The sequence below is a fragment of the Malaclemys terrapin genome, chromosome 4 (assembly GCF_027887155.1).
Source record: "Malaclemys terrapin pileata isolate rMalTer1 chromosome 4, rMalTer1.hap1, whole genome shotgun sequence".
Lineage (NCBI taxonomy): Eukaryota > Metazoa > Chordata > Testudines > Emydidae > Malaclemys > Malaclemys terrapin.
The window spans coordinates 80806129-80820296 of NC_071508.1; the positions used below are offsets into that span (position 1 = coordinate 80806129).

The 14168-nt window shown below is 49.2% G+C and overlaps 1 protein-coding gene across 1 annotated transcript in view; it reads left to right on the top strand.

The window, feature by feature from the left end:
• The window catches only part of CREB3L1 (cAMP responsive element binding protein 3 like 1), a 67150-nt gene that overhangs the window by 50880 nt on the left and 2102 nt on the right, over positions 1-14168 (top strand). Inside the window, exons 6-11 of the mRNA XM_054027979.1 lie at positions 131-280; positions 1707-1765; positions 5034-5102; positions 8275-8374; positions 12095-12215; positions 13113-13377. Coding sequence (XP_053883954.1) covers positions 131-280; positions 1707-1765; positions 5034-5102; positions 8275-8374; positions 12095-12215; positions 13113-13377 — 764 coding nt within the window. The remainder of the gene's footprint in view (positions 1-130; positions 281-1706; positions 1766-5033; positions 5103-8274; positions 8375-12094; positions 12216-13112; positions 13378-14168) is intronic.

The following is a 14168-nucleotide window of genomic DNA, read 5'->3' on the forward strand; positions in this document are numbered from 1 at the left end:
GTGAAGACCATTGCCGTGGTATACTTACAGTGAGGGTCCCCTGTTGCAGTGGCTGTGGTGAGGACCTGTGGGGTGGGATTTGTTGCTGATGCTCTGTCTGCCACTGATAGCTTTTGCCTGTGTATTTCAGAAGTTACAAGGGACATCAGGCCCCCTGCTCTTGACCGAGGAGGAGAAACGCACCCTGATTGCCGAGGGCTACCCCATCCCTACCAAGCTGCCCCTCACCAAAGCAGAGGAGAAAGCACTGAAGAGGGTCAGGAGGAAAATCAAGAATAAGGTCTCTCATTTCATTACATCTTAAGCAAATAGTTTAAATCAGGGGTGGGCAAACGTTTTGGCCCAAGGGCCACACTGGGGTTGCAAAACTGGATGGAGGCCTGGGTAGGAAAGGCTGTGCCTCCCCAAACAGCCTGGCCTCCGCCCCCATCTGCCCCCTCCCACTTCCTGCCCCCCTCAGAATCCCTGACCCATCCAACCCCCCCTTGCTCCTTGTCCCCTAATTGCCCCCTCCTGGGACCCCACCCCCTATCCAACCCCCCTGCTCCCAGTCCCCTGACTGCCCTGATCCCATCCATACCCCCGCCCCCTGACAGGCCCCCTGGGATCCCACGCCTATCCAAACTCCCTGTTCCCCATCCCCTGACCGCCCCTCCCTTAGAACCTCCGCCCTATTCAACTGCCCCCTGTCCCCTGACTGCCCCTTGGGGCCTCCCGCCCCTCATACAACCCTCCGGCCCCGGCCCACTTACCACGCCAAGCAGAGCATGCAGAGCAGCATGTCTGGCTGCCGCACCAGCCGGAGCCAGACGCGCTGCCGGTCTGCTCAGCAGAAGCATGCAGCTCCGCTGCCCAGAGCGCTGCCCGCGCAGCGGCGTAGCTCTGCAGGGAAGGGGGGGACATTGGGGGAGGGGCCAGGGGCTAGCCTCCCCGGCCGGGAGCTCAGGGGCCAGGCAGGACAGTCCCGCAGGCGGATGTGGCCCACCTCTGGTTTAAATGATTCAGAAACATTAAGTTGCGCAGATGTCATAGCCAGCCAGTGTAACCACACCGTCCTATTGCTATTGTTACCCTCGCCTCTCCCCCTCCTTCCTACAATCGCCTCTTGCAGCTTGTTCCAAAGTATATTGCAAGCTCTTTGGGGCAGGAACCATGTTCTCCTCTATTGTTTGTTCAGCACCCAGCACAAAGGAATCCAAATCCTGAATGGAGCCGCTGGGCACTACCATAACATATATATTCAATCATATAATTGGGTACAGGCTGTGAGATTCCCTGAGCCTCTCAGATTAACAGGAGCCCCATGGGGGAGCTGATGAGGTCCTGCAGCATGTATTAGTCACTATGGGTAATTCAAAGATGGTTTAGGGCAAGATTCTTTCCAGCCAACCCCATCACGTAGCCACATGAGTCAGTAGGTTTTCAAGTGACCCCAGAGATGCCTGTGGGGGTGGGGGGGATGGGGTTCAGGCACATTGCAAAAGAACTTTGTAACCTTCACATTGGGCAATGCTAAATGTCCCATTCTTGGCTTCCTAAGTGTTTTGTGGCCAGATGTGAATGGCAAGTGTGATAGCCCATTCTGCCTTTGGACAGAAGAAAGCAGGCACAAAGGAAGCAGGCATGTAACAAAACTGGGGGGAGGGCGGAGAAGTGGCTTGAGACTTATAGTGCTGACTCATGTTTGGTACTTCCTCACCTCCCAGATCTCTGCTCAGGAGAGTCGCAGGAAGAAGAAGGAATATGTGGAGTGTCTAGAGAAAAAGTAAGTGTCTTCTCCTCCCTTCTGAGCATCCAAACAAAGGTATTACTGGAGATGAGGACCACTGGCCTGCATACTGTCACTTCTCATCCTGTTTGTACCGTGCTTGGGGCTCTAAAGCCCATCCGGCTGTCCACTCCACATGCCACTTCTGGGGGCTGGAATTCAGCTCTAAGCATTTCCCCCACAGAAATGGCTGCATCAGCCCCAAAGCTCTCTCTCCCAATCCCAGTACTGTAGAGGGATGGTCCAAAACACTACTGCTAGCAAAAGCAACGGCACTGCATGCTTGGGCTGGCAGCCCTGTTCCGAGGGCTGTTAAGTTAAAAATATTCTTAAAGTATCTGAGATTTCAGTTGGCTCCTTTAATTAATTTCTGTGGCTCAGAGCACAGTCTAGTAGTGGTGACAACCTGTTTGACAGTGGTGAGTCCTCAGCATGCACCCGACTTTGGGGTGTTTGAGGTTTTAGTTCTAAATATGATTCTATGTACAGGTGTCAGGTTATTTCATGAGAACTGTATGGGTTTCTTGACACACTGGTTTGGTTTGTGCACAGACCCCCCCAACCCAGCCTCCCCTCTGCCCCCAGACAGCCTATCAGACCCTTGCAGCACTAGATTATTCCTTAAACAGCCCAGTCACATCTGCTTGCCTTATTCTGTTTGCCCCCAAGATCCCAGGCCTTATGACCCATTGTTCGGGTAGCATGTTTGGCGAGATGAATGTTTCTATAGTAGAAGCTGCTGTGGTCTGTCTGGTCACTAATCAGGGGCTTTGGAGTGCCATTTAAAATGGTGGGGGCAGGCACAGATTTTCCCCACCATCTAATGGCCCTCTTCTTTCCCTCTGAGGTGCATCCCCCACCAGCACCTGACACCCCTAGTCTATGAGTTCCTATGCCCACCACCTCGAAATCTGCACGCTGGGTCACAGTGCCACTGAGGTTTGGCCCAGCCAAAAAGTGGTCAGGCCATGGCCCAGCCCCCCTCTGGCTTTGCAGCCTATGCTAACTACAATGTGGATCAAACCAAGTAAATGACTTGTCAAGTACATACCCAAATACAGATTCTTCTGACAGCCTATATTCAAATGTTGGTAATGGTAGTGTGACTACCACTACATTACATGTGCATCTGCTCAGATCAGAAATCCCACATTTGCACGAACATATGCAGTAATTGTACATCTCACTGCTTTCTGTATACGCTGTTATCTACTTTGCATATGGTGGATGCCATGGGAGCATGGACATTTTGGGGCATTAAATACAATCCCCTCATCCCTATACGTAAAGCTGATGACGCAAGTGGCTGATAGCCAGGAAGAAGCTAAGGCCATGTTTGTTCCCCAAAGTCCCCTGCTTGAGCTTTGGTTTTTTCCTTATAATGTGAGTAGGGTGACCAGACAGCAAGTGTGAAAAATCAGGACGGGGTTAGGGGGTAATAGGAGCCTATATAAGAAAAAGACCCAAAAATCGGGACTGTCCCTATAAAATCGGGACATCTGGTCACTCTAAATGTGAGCTAGGGCAACAGGATCTACTTCCCTTCATAGATCCCAGTTTGGCTGGCTGGCTGTGTTGCGGTTACAAGTTTAAAGTAATGGGACACTATCAGGTTAGAAATAATCTATGCCATGGCCCTGCAATCAGATCCATGCAAGAGAATCCCCTGCACTTGTGTGGAGCCCCAAATGGGCCTCTCAGACCCAGAAACCAGTCCGCAAGGATCGAATTTCATGACCAGTATTATAAAATAGTGTCCTTTCCTATGTCATTAATAATACCTGAGATCTTTACAGTGGTCAGATTCTTTAAAAGGCCTACTTAACTTTTCACTTTCCTCGCTAAGTGGAGAGGAATGCACTGTGAAAACAGATGAGTCAGTTTCACCTTCTGGCTCTTATGCCCTTATATAATACAGTGTATATGTGTGTGTGAGCATGTCTCCCTCTGGTGATTAGCCCATATTAAGGATAAAAGTCTACGTCTTACAGCTGATGGGATTGCTCCTCTAGTTTGAGTGGCAGGGTTATGTACTTTCAGTCCTGAAGGTCCTAGGTTCATCCCCACTCCTGGCCATAGTGTCTGCATGTACATGGCAGTTTATTACTCTAGCACTGTGCTGCAATATTTGGGCTACAGTGTAGATTTAAAATTTTAACAAAAAAATGTTCGTTGCAATTTCAAGTGTAACCAAAACATTTTTATTGACCTTAGTTAGTACAAAGCCTACAGTTTGGGCTTAAAAGGTTCAACCTGGCAGTGTCCCTTTAAGCACAATTTTTATATTGAATGGGTAGTTCAGAAACTGGACAAGGTCATTTCACATGGTTGTATGTACTGGAAAGTCTTCTGTTTTATTATTGTCACTTCCATGGCCACTATTCTTCCCCCAGCCCTGCAGAAATTTCCCTTCAGCTGTTCCCCGTACTTTGCTGGATGCTTTCACCATAGTAGTTACAGAGAAGAACTTGGAGAAAAGAGAGAGTGTGTAGGTTCTCCACTGCCCTCCAATGGCTAGAGCTGGTCACATGTTTGAGCCAGGGATTCTCTTTCCCTAACAACAACTCCCACCTGTTTATGCTCTCTGTATGTGTGTATATATATCTCCTCATTATATGTTCCATTCTATATGCATCCGAAGAAGTGGGCTATAGTCCACGAAAGCTTATGCTCTAATAAATTTGTTAGTCTCTAAGGTGCCACAAGTACTCCTGTTCTTCTTTTTGCGGATACAGACTAACACGGCTGTTACTCTGAAACTTGTCTTTCCCTAATAGCGTGCAGCTAATGCAAATTCTCCTTTATCTCAGGGGGTAGAGAGGCCAGAATTGTTCTAGTGGAAGGTCCTCTGTTAATGTTTTCCATGGCCCATGGATGTAATTTGCTGATGATGGAGACATCTATGTGGCCTTGCATATGCTACAAATGTAACATGGCTGTAGTAACTCTCCCAGACCTAGTGAGAGTCTCTTCCCAGGTCCAAGACTTGTAGCCACTTGGCACCATGCGAGTGAAACACAGCGAAGGAATTAATGTGCATTGAAGGGATTCAGTCTTTGCTCTGATCCCTTGATTGTTAGCATCAGCTGAGAACATGTAGCTAGACTGCACCTGATCATTTGACTCCTGGAGGTGGGAGCACATCTGCCGGAGGCTGAGGACACAGGGCTGTTCAGGGGCTGGACTCTGATGGAGGACGGGGTCCAATGTTTGTCTCTTTTTTGCAACGTTTGTAACTAACGGGATTTGGGTTTTATTCCTGCAGAGTTGAGACTTTCACATCTGAAAACAATGAACTGTGGAAAAAAGTGGAGACCTTAGAAAATGCAAACAGGTGAGAGAAGCCAACCCCGATCTCTTCTGGGGTGGGCTGCCAAGAAGGGAGGCCAGGGGAGTGCTTGGAAGGAAAGGCAAGGCAGCCCTCCCCCAATTCCTGGCAGAGTCTGGGCTGCTCAGCAGGGCCTGGTTCCCCTCCAATGGCAGCAGTAATTCAGCTGGGTTTGGTTAGAGAGTGTGGAATGTTTGTGTTGGGTCAGCCAGGCAGGGGCTGTCAGCAGAGAAAGGGAAGGAGCAAGGGAGCTTTCTGCCTCCCTTCCTTCCTCTCCTCTTCCCACAGCCCAGAATCCTTCCCCGGATTCTGACTGCCGCTCAAACCCCTTCACTCTTCTCCTTGTTTCCATGGAAGCTCCCATGCAGGAGGCCCCAAAAGGCATGACACCCATCTCTGAACCCCCTTGCTCTGCTCTCCGAAGCACAGAGGGCTAGGGAGAAGGCCTGGGAGAAGACAAGGGCATAAGATACCAGTTTGGGATTTCCCTAGAAGAAAGAGCTAGGTTTACAAGGTGACTGGACAGACTCTAGGAACTTTCTCCTCATCTGACATGGGCATAGGTCCCATCTAACCCAAAGCAGCTCTCTCCAAACATGACACCAGTGCAGACCCTGTTATCCCCTGCAGCCTGAGGGGGCCCTCTCGGTGTCTGGCACCCATTATATCTCCCCCGTTCCCCCAAACCTGTGGGAGCTCCTCCTTGTCTGACACTGGCACAGCTGCTTGCCCAAGGGAGTAAGTCTCTCCTCTCAGCCCTAAAGCAGGCCCCTGGCTTCCTGGGCTGAAAATCTGGAGAGCGCGTGGGGTCTCAGTGCTCAGAGCTGGCAGCCTCTCCACCCCAGGAATTTGTTTCCTTTGAATCTATAACATGGAAGGCACATACACATGCCATAGAAATAGGAAGCGGCACTTGGAATTGGAGTTAGCTCGGCCTCCTTTCCCTGTGCATGTGTGGCAGAGCAAGAGCAGAGTCAGCAGCTAGGGACTGCCAGAAGTTTGGGGTGAGTAGGGAGGGCTCTCCTGAACGTATTCCTATGCACATGTTCCCTTTGTTCTGAATTCACAACCTCCTGCACATGCACTTAGATACACTCCTCACAGCCACACAGGCTCTGGCAGCTGCACATGGGGATTCCTTTCATCCACGAGCCTTCGGTCAATGGGACAGGAACTGACCGGTGACCCTATTAACCAAACCCATCTTCCCACTTGACCCCACCACCATGATTGGAGCTCGCCAGGGGCCTATCTGAGGCTCTTTGTCAGATTCTTTTTCTCTGATCCCCTGACGCTGAGGCTCTGACTCCAGCTTCCAGGTCAGATGCTGCTCTTTAGAGACCCCGTCCCCGGAGATGTCAGACAAATGCCTTCCCAGCCTTCAATCCGTGTTTCTTTTGTAACCTCATAGATGGTTGTGGCCTGCCACCTGCTGGAAAGATTGTGAATGGCAGCCCATTCCTCCCTTCCCAGCACAACCCCTGAATTTCCTCCATCTGTGCTTTTGAGAAGCAGCCAGGAGCAGAAGCAGCATTCAAAAGTCATGAGTCAGGATCCCATATTCATGTGATTGGCTTAAAAATCATGAGTTGTTACAAAATAAGAAACACTGAGTTCATTTTATCGGCCTTGTAAGCCTGTAGAGGTCATGTTTTCCACTTTCCTCTATGGCCATGCGGGCTGGAAACTAACTTTTAAAACATATGAAATCTAAGATTCTCCTGGAATCACCAGACTCCAGGAGCTGGGGCTTTAAGGAAAACCCCAACTACCACAAGACTTGCAATAAGATTGCAAGAGTTGGCAATGCTGCAGAGGGGAAATTACTAGGCAATTTGTAACAAGAAAATCTGGGCCTCCTGGCTACAGAGCCCAAGGCTCACTAATGCTCCTTGCAGCCACCCCTCCTCCTCCCCCCCCCGGAAAATTCCTTTGCCATGCCGGCTAAACAGTTCTGCTCTTTAGTAATATGTTCAGAACTGGGGGGCGGGTACATGTGAGGTAATTTAAACAAGACAGTAAGCCTGTTATGTGTCAGCCAGGGCAACCAGAGGAGGAATTATTCACTCTGCTCTACATTTGGCTTTGCCCACAGCCCCCTGCAGCGCCTGCCAAGAGAGATGAAGTTGAAACGGATCACATTTTATTTTTGCTTCCCTCTCAGCCTTATGCTCCAGGGAGTGTGGGTAGTGCTCTTGGATGTGCCCCCCAAGGCAGGCCGTTAATCCGGTTTGGGCCAGACAGCCCTCATTTTCTAGGGTTTGTCCCCTGTCCGGTACTGAGACAAAACCAGATGTGGGTTTGTCTGGCTCAGGGCCGGCTGCAGCGTTTTTGACGCCCCAAGCGGCAAAAAAAAAAGATTAAAAAAGCCGAACGGCAGCATTTCGGCGGCAGCAGCTCAATTGCGCCACTTCATTCTTCGGCGGCAATTCAGCGGCGAGTCCTTCACTCCCTGTCTTCCTCTTCGGCGGCACTTCAGCGGCAGCTCAAAGAGAAAGAGAGGGACTAAGGGACTCACTGCTGAACTGCCACCGAAGAGGGAACTGGAGGAGCTGCTGCCACCGGCGTGCCGCTGAAAGCCGCCGCAGTGCTGCCCTAAGACCACCCGGGAAGTTGCCCTTTCCCGTTTGCTGCCCCAGGCACCTGCTTGCTAGGCTGGTGCCTAGAGCCAGCCCTGGTCTGGCTTCACAGATGAGGGACGCCATTTTGAACAGCATGCTGCCCTGCCCCTGCTGGCGTGAGCTCACCCACCCCGTGTCTGTGAGGTCACACCACCAGGGGCGGGGTCATGTCGTTCCCCAGAAGTACTGGAATCTCCTGTATTGTGGGGTTGTGGCAGTGGCCATACCATGCACCCCACCCTGGGTATTGGATGTATCTGGCAGCCTGGACTGGAGTCCAGTTCTGGCTAAATCTGATTGTGGGAGATCAGGGCGGAGGTTTATGTAGCACCAGGAGAAGAGGTGTCCTTCGCCCAACTCCTTTCAGCTCCATTATTGCCTCCATCACTATCACCTTCATTTTTCTGCTTCCCAGGTCTATCTGGTGGGAGGACTTGGAGAAGTGAAGGAGATCTTCTCATTCAGAGAAAAGCTGAGGTGGACATTGGAGAGTCCACCTTCAGTCTCATATCCCTCGGTGAGCGTTCCCTCTTCATTGTGGTTGTATTCTCTCCTAGGACTCTGCTCCAGCAATTACAGAAGCTCCAGGCCCTAGTGGCTGGGAAGGTCTCCAGACCATATAAAATGGCTTCCACACAGACCGGAACCTGCCTAATGGTATGTGCCTCAGGCCCTCCATTCTATATTGGCCATGATTCCTTTTGCACCTTTATCCATCACCCCATTCCCAGACAGGCCAGGAATTGTTCTCTATAGCATGCTTCCAGCCTTGAATAACTAGTGGATACTATGCCAGTGTCCAACAAAAAGAGGGGTTTTATTTAGGCTAATTATTTCCTTGGAATAAAGGGGGGAAATCAAGCACATAGCCCTCTCTCCAAGGATCCTCAGCATATTTCTCGGATCCCAGAAGAGCCTCTTCCCTGTTTCACTGCTTTATATTCCCCACCTTTGAGGCCAAATATAGGAATTGCCAGACCAGGTTGGACCAGGGGTACCTCTAGTCCACTGTCCCACCTCCGACAGTGGCCAGTGCTAGATGTTTCAGAAGAAGGTGTAAGAAACCCTGCTGTAGGCAGTTCTGATGAAATAATCTGTCCACAGGGGAAGTTTATGCACTGAAGCAGGAGGGTTTATACCTGTACTGTATTTTTTATCCCCTCTAATGTCAGTGTGGATGTTCTCATTAACCATACATGCCTGATCCTTTTTATAAATCCTACTAAGCTCTTAGCCTCAGATAGCTTGTGGCAGGAGTTCCACAAATTAATTCTGCACTGTTTAAAAATCATTCCCTTTTACCTGTTCTAACTCTGTTGCCTTTCAGTTTCATTGAATTCCCCCTAGTTCTTTTATTATGAGAAAGGATAAACCGGAGTGTCTGATCTACCTTCTCTGCACCATTCATTATTTAACTCTCTCTTGCCCCTTATTTGTATCCCCTCTAATTTAGCAATCCCATTCTTTTCAATCTCTCATCATACAGAGTCTCTCCAGGCCTTCACTCATTCTCATTGCCCATCTCTGAACCCCCCTACAGCTGCTATTTCATTTTTTGAGAGTGGGTGACCAGAACTGAGCATAGTGTCCCCAGTGAGAGTATGCCATTATAATGGCATTATAATATTTTCTATCTCATTTGTCATGCAAACAGCCTTTTCTTTGCTTTTTGTCAACCACTGCACATCAAGCAAAAGCTGTAATTGAGCTCTGACAATGGTGCCCAGATCTTTTCTCCTGTATGGTTCTAGTTAATGTTTAATGCAGCAAGATGTATGAATAGTTCAAATTATTCCTTCCGACGTGCATTATCTTGTATTTCTCGACAGTGAATTTTATCCACTATTGTGCTGCCTATTCATCTAACTTCGTTAAATTCCTCTGAAATACCTCAAAGTCTGCTCTAGCCTGCACTAACCACATCATTTTGTGCTACCTCCCTGTTTGCTCTTTTCACAGATCGTTGGTAGATTCATTCAACACCACAAGTCCTAAAATGGACCCACACAGGCCACGCCACTATTAATCTTTGGCCATGAGGAAAATTGACTTATTTATTTGTACTTTCTGTTTTTTTGCCTCTTGGATAGTTCCTGGTCCATGACAGATCTTTACCTCTCATCTTGTGACATCTAGAATAATTTTCTTAATAGCTTCTTGTGCAGGACTTTGTCAAAAGTTCTTTTGAAAATCCAAATAAATGAAATCAGTTATCCTTTATCCACCCCTTTGTTGACAGAGCCATCAAATTCTAGTAGATTGGGAGGCTACACTTTTCTTACAGAAGTTGTGCTGATTTCTTCCTAGTACATCAGGTGTTTCCAAATTTATTTTTAATCCTGCTTCAAGACACTTGGTACTGAAGTGAGCCTGTAATTCCTAGCATCTCCCCTTTTTACAGTTAGATAAAACATTTGCTAATCTCCAGGGCTCCCATGTAGGAGAAGATTTTAATGAGAGATTGCATACTTCTGTTAGCAGCTCAGCCACTTCATTTTTAAATTCCTTCAGAACCATTGGATGTAAACTGTGTATCTGGGCCTAGTACCTCATTGCTCCTTCATGTATCTGTTTCTTCCTGGACCTCCTCAGTCTCTGACAACTCTTCATCTTTATTGCCTGGAAATGGTAGGTCTGGGACAGGTATCTCTCAGCTGTGCTATAAACTAATGCAAATAAATATATTAGCTTCTCAGCAATGTCTTATTTTCCTTAGTTGCTGCCTTCACTCCATGGCAGTCCAGCAGATGTACCAGTTCTCTCAGAGGCTTCTGGTATATTTCAATAATTTGTTATTTGATTTTCTGTCTTTGGCTATTTGCTCTTTGTAGTCCCCCTTTGCCCTCCCAATTTCCATCTTCCATTTCACCTCCCCTCATTTATGCTCCTCTCTGCTGGCTTCATTAGGGTTGAATTTCCATTTTCTGAAGGATATCTTTTTTGGCTCAAATAAGCTCTTAAATCTTTGGGTTTACCCATTCTGGGTTGTTCCCCCCCCCATTTTCCTGAGTTGGTGAGGGGCCTGAGTGCCTTTGTGTGCATAAGTAGCCTCCACGCAGAGAGAGTAGCCTTCATGTTGAGTTTAACTAATTTCATTTCCTCACTTTTGACTATAGGAGCTTTTGTTGGACCAGCGTCTCCTTTTTTGAAATCCCCCTTTCTAAAGTGTAGTGTCACTGTGCTAGAATTTGGTGCCCTTCATTATACTGTGGTTACTTGGTCACTCAGCTATTGTTTCTTGATGAACCGACTTCTGTTCAGGACTGAATTAAAAATCTTTCCTCTTTTGTGCTCTAGAACTAGCTGTTCCAAAAAGTACTCGCTTAAGGTGTCAAGAAATTGCTTTTCTAGACTTTGTCCTGATGTGACACTTGACTAATTTATACGTGGGTAGTAGAAATCACTCATTATTGTTTTTTACTAGGCTATGTTGCTTCCTTGATCTTTCCAGCACTGTGCAATCAATATCTTTGGCCTGAGCTGGAGCTTGGTAGTATAACACTATTAGTCCATTTGTATTCTCGTGACATGGGATTTGTATCCACACAGATTCTTACTCTGAATGATCACCCTAGATACTATAGAACCTCACGTACACTGTTCCCCCACCCACCCCTTGTGAGCTAACCTGTCCCCCCTGTATAGTGATAGATCAGTATTACAATAGTCTATTGATTTTCATCATTCTACTATGTTTCAATAATTCTAGTTATGTCAAGATCTTCTTCCACTGCCAGACATGCTCACTCACCTATTCGTGCTTTTCATCTTCTCACATTCGTATAGACACCGATAGTTTTTATTTTTGACCATTTGCCTGTTTTTATGTAACTCCTTAATCTGAATTCTGATAAATCAACAAGATGTCTGATCTCAGGCTGGGCAGTGCATCTGTCATTTCGGTCCTGTCCTTTAGTGGATACAGAGATACCTTTATTTAGCTGACATCCTTAGCAAATGTATTTGGCCTGAGTGCTTCTCAGCACCTGTTGGCTTTCTCCTAGCTCCTGCTTTAAATGATGCCCCCAAACTGTATTCATTGTCTGTACCAGCAGTCTGGCTTCACCTCTTAGGTGTAGGCTCCTCTTTCCCAAACTGTTGTCTAGTGAATCTAACCCCCTTCTCTTTATACCATCTCCCACCCATGCAATAAGACTGAAGTTACCTGTCTAGCTGGCCCTGCACATGGAGCAGAGAAAGCAAAAGTAGAGGACAGCAGACTTAATCCTTTCTCCTGATAATCTAAAATGAGCAGAGTGAGTGACCCAGCTGTCAATCTGAGCACATGGTCTCCCACTGCTGGGGGTCTGTGTGCTGGGATCACAGCATTGTCTTGTGGCTGGCAGCGCTGATGGTTTTTTAATGTCTCACCCCCAGGTACTGGTGCTGTGCTTTGTTCTGGTCCTGGGATCCATGATGCCATGTCTCCCAGAATTCTCCTCCACATCACAGACAGTGAAAGCAACTCCGGCACCAGACATTTATACAACCAGTAAAAGTGAGTCCGACATGACACATTCCTCTAATCCCCAGATTAGAGGAACTCCCAACCCCTCTCCTCTTGATAGATATACAGCAGGGAGAGCTGTCTCACAACAGTGCCCTGTCTATGCCTGACTGGGCCCTGCCAGGGAGAGCTGTCTCACAGCAGTGTCCTGTCTATAGGCACCGACTCCGTGGGTGCTGGGGGGCTGGAGCACCCATGGGAAATAATTAGTGGGTGCTCCACACCCACTGGCAGCCAAGCTTCCTGTACCCCCACCCCCTCCTTGCTGCCTCCTCCTCCCCCCCCCCGAGCGCGCCATGACCCCGCTCCTTCCCCTCCCTCCCAGCACTTCCCTCCCACAGCCTAACAGTTGTTTGGCAGCACTTAGGACTTTCTGGGAGGAAAGGGGGAGGAGCACGGATGCAGCCTGCTCAGGGGAGGAGGCGGAGAAGAGGCAGGGCAGGGGTGGGGACTTGGGGGAAGGGGGTGGAATGGGGGTCGGGTGAGGGCAGTGCAGGGGCAGGGCCAGGGGGGCGGGTGAGCACCCACTGGGCAGAGGGGAAGTCGGCGCCTATAGCCCTGTCTGTGCCTGCCTGGGCCCTGCCAGGGAAAGCTGTCTCACAGCAGTGCCCTTCTCCATTTGCCATTGTACCAAAACATGACAGATGCTAAAAGACAGGATGGGAGAAGAAAATCACGGATTCGTCTCCATTCCCCACAGAGCAGGCTGAGTGTACTCCAGGGACACTGTGTATGGACGTAGGTGTTGGGCTCAGGCAGCTGAAGTGGGACAGGCTGTGTTGGCTTGTGTGGCTTACAATGTGCTGGGGTGACTGTGTGCTGGACGGCTTATGCCCCTGGGTTCTGCTCCTGTTCTCAGCATTGTAATGGTGCTCTCTCCATTTACAGTTCAGTCCCGGAGCCTCCTGTTCTATGACGAGGGCGCTGGCTCCGTAGAGGAAGGCTACAGCTCCTTCCTCCCTGTGGAGCATCCTGTGGGCCGGGAGACGGATGAAGGGCAATCTGAGGAGAGAAGACCTCAGGAGCGCATACTGGGCCACCTGGCCAGGGCCCACGAGACAGCCAAGTACCTGAGCAAATCCCAGCTGGGGGCCCCGGACCAGAACCAAACTGACCCAACTCTGACTCACCTCAAAGAGCAGATCCAGGAGAGGTAAGCAGGCTGGAAACGCCTCTCCCTGCCCCGCCTACTCCAGGGCCTTTGTCTCCAAGCCCCAAAAGGGCAGAGTGTGAGAGGGGGAGAGCATCAGAGTAACCCTGTGCCCCCAGCAAGGGGAGCTCTTTGACACAAGGCTCGGAGCTGGCAGGATAGACGAGCTCCCTTCCTGTTTCTATCTCCTGGGAGTGCACTAATCCAGGCACTGTGGCTGCGGGGGGCTGCTCCCTGCAGGGAACAGAGGACCACGTGAGGCTCCATGGATCAAAAGAGTGGGGTCCACGAGGGGTTTAGAAAGTGGAGTTGCTCTGGCATAGCGACCAGTAGACACGAGGGGGCTGGATGGCTAAAGGGTTCCAACATTTGCAGGCTGGTCAGTGCCCAGGTGCAATGGGCTGGGACTGGGAGATTCCATCCTGATCAGTACAAACCAATACCCACAGCAAAAGACATCCCCTCTTATTTGGCCCTCTTTGTTCCCATTGTAGATAGTCTGAGCAGTGAGGCCATCAACGAAAGGGGCAGAGATGGGACTGAAGTTTCCTCTCACTCCTCACCCTGCTGAGCAGAAGAGCAGATCAGCTAGGTGCAGATCAGTGAGTGGGTGGGGAATAAAGGGAGAGGAAAAAGGGATCCTAGAGGAGTTCTCTGCTCCCAAAACTGAAATAAGGGCAGGTATGAAATTAACTCTCCTGGGATTGTGGAAAGAAGTGGGCCCAGTGGGTTGGACAGAAAATGCTTCCCTCTCTTGGCTAGGGTTAGAGCAGTGCCCATGGCTGGGAATAGAT